The sequence below is a fragment of the Triticum dicoccoides genome, chromosome 2A (genome assembly GCF_002162155.2).
Source record: "Triticum dicoccoides isolate Atlit2015 ecotype Zavitan chromosome 2A, WEW_v2.0, whole genome shotgun sequence".
NCBI lineage: Eukaryota > Viridiplantae > Streptophyta > Magnoliopsida > Poales > Poaceae > Triticum > Triticum dicoccoides.
The window spans coordinates 143,502,474-143,511,545 of NC_041382.1; the positions used below are offsets into that span (position 1 = coordinate 143,502,474).

General features: G+C 46.7%; 1 protein-coding gene across 2 annotated transcripts; it reads right to left on the reverse strand.

Annotated features, from left to right (window-relative positions):
- Positions 1–5,011: 5,011 nt before the first annotated feature.
- Positions 5,012–8,310, reverse strand: LOC119353864 (pentatricopeptide repeat-containing protein PNM1, mitochondrial-like). Of its 2 annotated transcripts, none has more exons than XM_037620562.1 (2): positions 6,793–8,310; positions 5,012–5,357 (listed from the first exon to the last, which is right to left on the reverse strand). In XM_037620562.1, exon 1 carries the CDS (start codon positions 8,251–8,253, stop codon positions 6,805–6,807), a length of 1,449 nt encoding a protein of 482 aa, XP_037476459.1. In that variant the 5' UTR covers positions 8,254–8,310; the 3' UTR covers positions 5,012–5,357; positions 6,793–6,804. The 2 variants fall into 2 exon arrangements, with proteins under 2 accessions (XP_037476459.1, XP_037476458.1); XM_037620561.1 differs by having other exon boundaries at positions 5,012–5,362; positions 6,793–8,308.
- Between the last annotated feature and the right edge of the window lie 762 nt (positions 8,311–9,072).

Consider the following 9,072-nt stretch of genomic DNA (forward strand, 5'->3'; position numbering starts at 1 on the left):
TATTTTCATGCTAGTTAAGTGTGTTGTTTGTTCATTTGGTTTTTCCGAGACTTTTGGTTTGCATGTTTCTTCTTGGTTCTCTGAAATGTTTGCTTATGTTTGTTTATCTTCTTTGCGATAGATTGCCGGGAGTGCGAAGCAGAATATTAGTCTTTAGAATTCAACCAATAGTACCAAGGCAAGTTACATCTTGATCATGTTTCATTACCTATATTTTTATTATGCACTTAGTTCTTTGCGGTAGGACTGCATGGTAGGAATTGATGCCGCATGACTATGCTTTTCACCCATTAGTTCACTGAGGTAGGTCTGAACCATATAGCATTGTCGCCATCGTTTTACATTATGTTGCTTCGCTAAGTAGACGTGGATTGGGGAGTAATCATTGTAAAGTTTGAATGATAATTTAGTAAATAGGACCTAAGATAATTAATGAACTACCTGGGCGAAAACTTGTTGGAAGGGTGGCGAAGTACAGTGGGGCACGCATGGAAAATCCATGGTGGTGCACCACTAGTGGATCGTCCGCTCAGGCTCAAAGAGATCAATCGTATTCTCATGTCTAGAAGCTTACTTGTGCAGCCACAAGCCAATATGGGCTCTGGCTTAGTTGAGTAGTTAGTGTGACCCCTTCCGGGATGGGCTAGTAGATGTAGAATGATGTAGGTGTACCGGCCTATCCGTGGGTTAAGGGGGAACATTTTCGAAATACTATGTCTCGATCTTCCGATCATGGAGGTGGTCGAGTCTTGTGGGGAAAAGTGCGCAACCTCTGCAGAGTGTCAACCTAATCGATTAGCCGTGTCCCTGGTTACGGACAACTTGAGCATCTAGTAGTGGAAATGTCGGGAGATCTCCTCACCTTTAATTAAACAGTTGGGTTTAAATGAAACTTGGGAATGGATGGAGTTGGGTTTGCCAACTCATCCTATGCAAATGTATAGTAGTAGAATAACATATTTCCTAATAGGGAAAAACTAGCTTTATGCAAAAACTAAACTTAGAGCTTTTCACCAGCCAAATTGCATGTACAAGTAGGTTTATTACACTTATGATGTGACTTGCCATTACATTCAATGTGCTGACCTATATGGCTACAACTTATCACGTTGCAGATATATCCGACGAGGATTAAGGTGCGATAGGTCGATGTTCTACACTCAACCTTGCTAGTGGAGTTGGACTCATTTACTACTTTGCTTCCACAGTATTTGCTTATTGGCTCTATGCCCTATTTTGTAATAAATGTATTGCTCCTGACTATCGATGTAATAAAGAGATGTGTGTTATTTCTGTTATTTCATCGAGTATTCTGTGTGCTAGCAAGTCGATCCAGGGACTAGCACGGTAAGCACAAAGACTTCGACTCTTACCGAGTCGGGTCGCTACAGCCCTGGGTAGGGGGCACGCCCCCAGGGCTTGTGGGCCCCTCGGGCATCATCTTGCGTTGATTCCACTTTCCAAAAATCACATATATTCCCAAAAAATCTTCATGAATTTTTATCGCGTTTGGACTTTGTTTGATATGGATTTTCCGCGAAACAAAAAACATGCAACAAACAGGAACTGGCACTGGATCAACATGTTAGTCCCAAAAATAATATAAAAAGTTGCCATAAGTATATGAAAGTTGTAGAATATTGGCATTAAATAATCAAAAATTATAGCTACGATGAAGACATATCAATAGTAAGCAAAGCATTCTCGAGGACACATGAGAATTCTCGTCTAGTCACGTTCATCATGTTTAGTTGATTTACATTCAATACGTTGATAATTTGATATGTGAGTGGACCGGTGCTAGGGTGTTGTTCTTACTTGAACAATATTATGATTACCACCTCTCGCAAGCATCCACAATTATAAAAGAATAATTAAGATAAATCTAATCATAGCATGAAACATATGGATCCAAATCAGCTCTTACAGAATAACAGATAAACTAGGGTTTAAGTTTTGGTCACTCTCGCAACCCATCATCTACTTATTACTTCCCAATGTCTTCCCTTATGCCCAGGTATGGTGAAGTGTCATATAGTCGACATTCACATGACACCACTAAAGGAAGAACAACATACATATCATCAAAATATGAACGAATGCCAACTTCATATGATTACTTATAACAAAACTTCTCCGATGTCCTAAAGAACAAAAGCAACTACTCACAAATCATATCCATGTTCAAGATCACAAGTGTATTCAATATGCTTAAGGATCTGAACATATATATAATCTTTCATCAAATAAACAAACTAGCATCAACTACAAGATATAATCAACACTACTAGCAACCCACGCGTACAAATCTGAGGTTCTGGGACAAAGATTGAATACAAGAGATGAACTAGGGTTTGAGATGAGATGGTGCTGGTGAAGATGTCGATGAAGATTGGTCCTCCCATGACGAGAGGATCGTTGGTGATGTCGATGGCTTCGATTTCCCCCTCTCAGAGGAAAGTATCGCTCCACTGGAGAGCAAAAGTGCTCCTGCGTAGGTTTCGCCTCGAGATGGCGACGCTTCATCCCGAAAATCTTCTTCTGATTTTTCTAGGGCAAATAGCATCATATAGGAGAAGAAGGGCCCCGAAGGCCTGCTGGTGGGGTCACGAGCTCACCTAGCGCGCCCCTGGGGAGGGGGGCAATCTGAGCTCGTGACTCTAAGATGGGTCCCCTCTTGGTATTTCTTCTGTCAATAGTTGTTATTAATTCCAAAACAATTCTGGGTAAATTTCCAGGTCATTTGGAGCTCCGGAGAATATCTATCTCTGTGGTAGCTTTTTCAGGTCTAGAACTCCAGCTGCCGACAATCTCCCTCTTCATGTGGAACTTGCAAAATAGGAGGGAAAAGACATTAGAATTGCTTCATAAAGTGAAATAATAACGCAAACCAATATAAATAACAGTAGAAAAACATGATGCAAAATGGTTGTATCAACCTGCCGTGGTGGGGACGTCGGCTCCATCTTCACGCCGTAGCGCGGCGGGTTTGGTTACTCCTCCTTGACCCGCGTCGGCGACGGTTGGCGCCAGGCCCATCTGACAGAGCGAGCACTCCGTCATGATCTCCATCTGACGGACGAATTGTTCATCTGTCAGAGCCGCCTCCGTGAGGAGGCGCAGGCGCTGCTTTGGTCGTTGCTGTTGTTTCTGGTCCTCCTCTTTGCTGGAGGAGCCGGCCGCCGTGGACGCCGAGGGGCCTGGAGAGCGTCGGTGGCGGCGCCAAGATCCACCAGAGGATGAACTCTCTCCGCCACCGCCTACCGCCGTGGACCACCACGACTTCGGCATCGCCGTTGTAGGAGAAGGAGCTCGGAGGGGCTCAGAGAGGAGGGGATCAGAGAGGAGGAGGTGTGCATGTGCATCATCGGAGTACAACTTATATAGCCGCGGCCAGGCCTGGCGGCTGGTCAGCCCGCTTCAATGCGGCACAGCGGACGGAGTTGGTTTCTCGGGACGCGGCGTCCGCATTGAAGCAGTGACGCCCGAGAAGTCACGTCCGATCAAATCGCAACAGGCGACACGAATGTTGCGCGGCAAGCGGCGCCGGTATTCGATGAGAAGCGCGGAGAGGCAGCCGGGTTTTTTTGGCGATCCAGGCAGTCAGACGCGGGTGCGGTAACGGTCCGGACCGCACACACACACAAGTTTGTCTACGGTTTGCGGGGAAAACATGTTGAACCGGCGAACGGACCGATACAGAACGCCTTGGATGGCTGAACACGTTCGGAGCGAGTGACCGGACGTATGCGGACGATTTGAGAGTCCGCGTTGGAGATGCCCTAACCTAGCATTATCCAACGGCTTTGCCCAAACCAAACAAACTTACAAATGCCTCTCTCGCTTTCCCAGCCTCCAAACCCTGAGACGGTGAAATGGACATGCGTGTCATTCTCAAGCCTTGCGTGCATGCCCACACCTCTCCGAGTTTATTACAGCTCCGAATAATTGCTGCACGGGCGGTCCGCTGGCTGGCTTATTAGCAAGGAACGGGGTAGAGAAGGAGGGCGCCACACCACGCAAAAACACCCAAGACGCCCGATTCGGGGAGCCCAACAACCAAACAGCGACGATCGCCATCGCCCGTCAGGATAGGGGAGAATCGGCCAATGCGGGTCGTGTGGGTGCACAAGTTCCATTTCTGACGAGAGGGATTGCATCGGTTGGAGGGATCCGAGCTTCTGTTTCCCCAATAGTCTTGGGCCAAATCAAAGTCCCCATCACCACCATCACTGTTTCACCACCTTGTGTGCGCAAGGCACCGCTGGTATTTATCGGGAGAGCGAAAGTAAAGCGCTCCTTGAAACAATGGACGGGCATGGTCCAAGGTTGGTGCGCTGTCCGTCTCCGTCCGTCCACGGATTTTTGGGTTAAAAAGAACAGAGCTAATCATTTCTTCCCCCTAACCTAGATGACCGGCTATCTAGACTAGACTTACATAAGCAACATGATTCTTCGTCTTGTGATCTAGAAGAAGCTTGGGACAATTCCAGTAACAGACGCCAATTTTTGGCTATTTGGGTCATCTGAACTCAATGTTGTCCGGCAAAATTTTACTCCCTCCATCCCATATTAGTTGCCGCTGAAACGGATGTCGTACTACCTTGGAAGATGTCATGAAAGATTGACAAAATCTTTCATGATTTGCCCGTCCTTTGGACGCAACTTTTTCGGCTGGCTCTAGCCGGAGCACTTATTGGTGTGCATCAAACTATGCCAGTAAAGACAACGGGGGCGACGGGGTCCCAGGATTCCATTGTTTTTGTTATCTCCCTTCTATCATGGTGAGAGCTTGATCCAAGAATGACCTATAAGATGAGAACTCGCAAAAAGAGGAGCCAGCGCACGCTAACCAAAGTGGCCGGCCTCCACAGCGAAGCCAGGTAGACAAGTGCACAGGATTTTACCTGTCTGGTGGAAATCTCGAAAAAGAAAATTATCTCAGACCTAAATCCTGATGTGACGCACACCTATCAAGCAGATATGTCGAAGGTCCTGGAAACCGTTGAAGTTCAGCATTCAGGCATACTGGAAAGTAGGCAACATTGCTTAAAGGGTATCAATTAGTACAGATAGTTTGCTTCATAAGAAGCCAGAAGCAACTTCTCACGATGTGGTAACTAGCAAGCAAAACGTGCATTATTTCTGCTGCAACAATTGCAGGGAACATCAACATAGATTCAGCAATCCATCAACAAAAAAGAGCGAGCTTGTATGAAGCCCTCAGATCGGAAAGGCAATGTTGTTTGTTAGCCGTTCGCAATGGCAGGCACGACTCACAGGCACCAATTTTGCGCTCTTCTAAACTGTAAGTAAGCGTCGCCCGATGCTTCCCTTCCCATGATCATCCACTCCAACTGAACTGGAATGTAAGTAGGGGGAAAAGCATTACTGGCATATTTGCAGGATTATGCACATGAAGTTTCAAAAATAAAAAACAACACCAACTGTTTATTCAAATTTCGCGATGTCAATATTCATTGTTTTCCATATTAAAATGACCATTCCCTATCTTGAATGAGATAAGATCTGTCTCCACAAATGACGACCAACTCTAGATATCCACATAGGAAAGAGATACCACACTAGCAAGGATAGTAAATTAATGAAGCGGCCTAGTGTAGAGCACATCAACTATTATAATTTTTCAGTGGAAAGTACACACATCCTAAGCACACTACTGTAACTCTGTCGACAGAGTGTTGACATTATGCTATTCTGAAACAGACTGGACTGCAGGCAAAAGAAAAGGAGTATGACTTGATAATATTGTCTAACAAAGAGTACATCAGGGTAGCAAGTCCTGTGGAAGGAAGGGGCGTGATAACATTGGGAAAAGAATATTTAAGCAACTTTACTAGCCTTTCTGCACTTCACTGTGGACTTGCAGAAAGTACATCCACGATTCTTTGCTGTACCTACCATTATCCAGTCCTAGCAAAAGTTACATCCATGATTCTTGGTTTTAAGCACAGCTTGTTTCCATTAAAGTATCTTAACTCTGTAACTGCACCTGAGTGCAACTGTTTGGATGCACTAAAGAAACAAAGATGGTTTGTTCTTTTGTGCTCTCTGCTTGCCCCCAAGCCTACATTCCAGGAGTCTTGAAGCACTAAGGCACTATGGTTATTAGTGTAGTGGGTTGTCGAAAATCAGGCCATAGAAGTGCTTTATGAGTTGTTCTTTCCGCTTTTATACAGGGAAAAATGAAGCACCCCAGACCACAAATAGCAGGCATGAAAGAAAAATAAAATGAGAAGTCAACTTAGATACCTCAATTTCTCAGTCCAACTCTAATTCGTTTAACTATCAGCGATTGGGAATCCATGACCAATCAACTGACTTAATAACTTTGTAACGAGTTGAGCAATCCCACTCAAGAAAATTTAGTCCTACCGCCCTAGCCAAAATTTCTTATTTCACAAACTTCCTTCTCGTTTCTCACATAGATGAAGGTGAAATTTATTGATTTAACAGCTTATCCGACACCCAGTGTTCCATCTTATGGATACCTACACCAACATTTTCTGTATAGACTAATATCTTGAGTTTTGACCATCTATAAGTGGAATGGTACGATCCATGAAGTTCCAAATCGGCATATCAGCTCCTTTAAAAACAGAGTTCTGCGTGTTCCTACAATTAAGTGCACTGATGTAGGATATGCTACTGGTTAAAACAGCTAACATAAAATGACGGTCTCGTATCCGAAACAGACCACCTAAACAGCAAATTCTGAAGCAAAGAACATAAATGTTATCAGTGGAAAAATAGCATGAGTATGAAAATTACCCCCAAGTCTGCTCAAGCCCTCATTCGCCGTTTAGGCTTCTTGACAAAGCTCATTTTGAGCTTGTACAGCCGCTTGCTCTTTAATATCTTCTTCTCCGGTAAAGTCAGCTTTTTCTTCACCTTCTTCTCCTTCTTCTCTTTCACATACCTCTTGTCAATCTTATAGACTCCTGGTGTCACGGTAACCCCACGCGCTACTGCCTCCCTGAACAGCGCATTTGAACGATCCCCTAAATTATGACTAGCCAGCTTCTCAATCAGCAAGCTATATGATTTCGTTCCAGGTGCATGCCCGTATCCTTTCATCAGACGGAACACCTTGACAGCATGCTCAACCCTCTCAATCCCACATAAAACCTTGATGAACCCATAATACGCCTTCCTATCAAGTTTATCTCCAAAACCTGCAGACCTCATCCAAATCATCAATTCGTCCCCTTCAGAGGTCCTGGCAGCCTGGTACAAGCTCTTGATAAGCACAAGATATGTGTCAGCATCTGGCGAGCATCCCCACTCGCCCATTTGTCGGAACAGATTCATTGCATCCTCAGTCCTGCGAATCTTACAGAGATTTTTTATCAGTACCCGGAACGTTCCCGCATCCCGGGGAATGCCATTGGCCTCCATGTCAACTAAGAACTTCTCTGCCTCTACAGGCATCCTTAACGGGTCTTTCTTGCGGCAGAGACGGCAGACACAATCAAGAACAGCATTGTAGGCATCCAAACCTGGCTGGAACCCACCATTTCGTGTCTCACCGATGAGCCTTAGCGCATGGTCAAGCTTACCAGCATCAGCATAACCAGATACCAGCAAAGTGCAAATATTGTCATCCGGGAAGATCTCATGGGCGATCTTCTTGACAGCACGCTCTGCAAGCTGTGGGAAGCCCTCGGACGAGAGGGAGGAGACCAGCGAAGTGAGCGCCCCACGGGTGCGAAGCTCCCCAGGCAATTCGTCGAACACCTTGAGCGCGTCCGTGGCGCGCCCAGCTCTCGCCAGATGAAAGAGGTAGGCGTCGACTGTGTCTGGCCCTAGCGCGGAGGGGAACTCCTGAAGGAGCGTGCGGACGGCGGGAAAGTCGCGGCGGCGGGCGAGATGGCGGACGACGAGGGCGAGAGCACCGTCGGAGGGGTGGAGCGAGCGGCGGACGAGGAAGCGGAAAAGGTCAGCGGCGGCGCGCGAGGTGGCGGGAGGGGAGAGGGAGAGCGTCTCGGCGAGGAGCGCGTTGGTAGGGCGGACGTCGGAGAAGTGGAGGGAGAAGTAGGCGTCCGGGGAGGTGGCGGGGGGCGGGGTGGATGAGAGCTTGGTGACCGCGGCGGCGAGGGAGGAGGCGATGGAGGTGGTATCGGTGGTGGAGGAGGGGGTGGGTGTCGTGGAGAGGTGGCGAACCAACGGGGAGGGGGTGCCGGCCGTGGCCGGAGATGGGAGGAGGCGGCGGAGGAGGTGGCGGCGCCACATTTGGGTAGGGGAGGAGATCGAGGGAGCGAGGAGGGTTAGAGGAGGTTTCCACTGGGTGCCAGATCTAAGAGGCGCTACTAGGTGCAATCCCTGACGTTGATCTGAGATCGGCCGGCGAGGACGGAGCACGGGAGCAGTGGCGAACGACTTCCATTCAATCGTGTAAACATGTAAAGAAAAGTTAAGTGAAAGTGCATCCTAGGCTATTTCAAAGGTGTGATATGGGCGTGTTTGACATACTAAGAGCATGTCTAACAAAGCTCTCAAAAACTCAACCTTCAAAACTAGTTTGAGGGCTGAGAAAATATCGTTTTAAAAGCCGAAAATCCCTAACGTAGATCAGTGCCCTCAAACCAACCCTCAAAACAGAAAACCTTCAAAACAGGACAGCAATATAAATCAATCTCAAATTTGCAAATGATCATGATCACATACATGAAACAAACTTGCAAATCATCATCATCACATAGTAAATCCCATGGACATCATAGCAAAACATACAGCGTGCAAATGATCATCATCACATAGTCATTGAAGACATCATTTGCAAAACATAAAACGTACGAACAACTTCAAGCACCGGTGAAGTTGTCCACACCTCCATCGCCTCCACCACTCATCGGAGACTCACCTCGGACAGTAGACAACGCACCACCACCAGCACCACGCAGTAGCCTCTTCCTATCCGCGATGTTCTCCTTGTACTTCTTCCACCACGCCAATTGCTCTTCATCCATGTCCTTTCTAGACATCATCATGTGCTCCTTCTCCTCGGCCATGAGCTCCTTCCATGTTTTTGCTTCCTTGAGCTTGATCATC

Coding starts and splice junctions, on each gene's coding strand:
- LOC119353864 (XM_037620562.1), bottom strand. CDS start 8,253: ATGTGGCGCCGCCACCTCCTCCGCCGCCTCCTCCCATCTCCGGCCACG.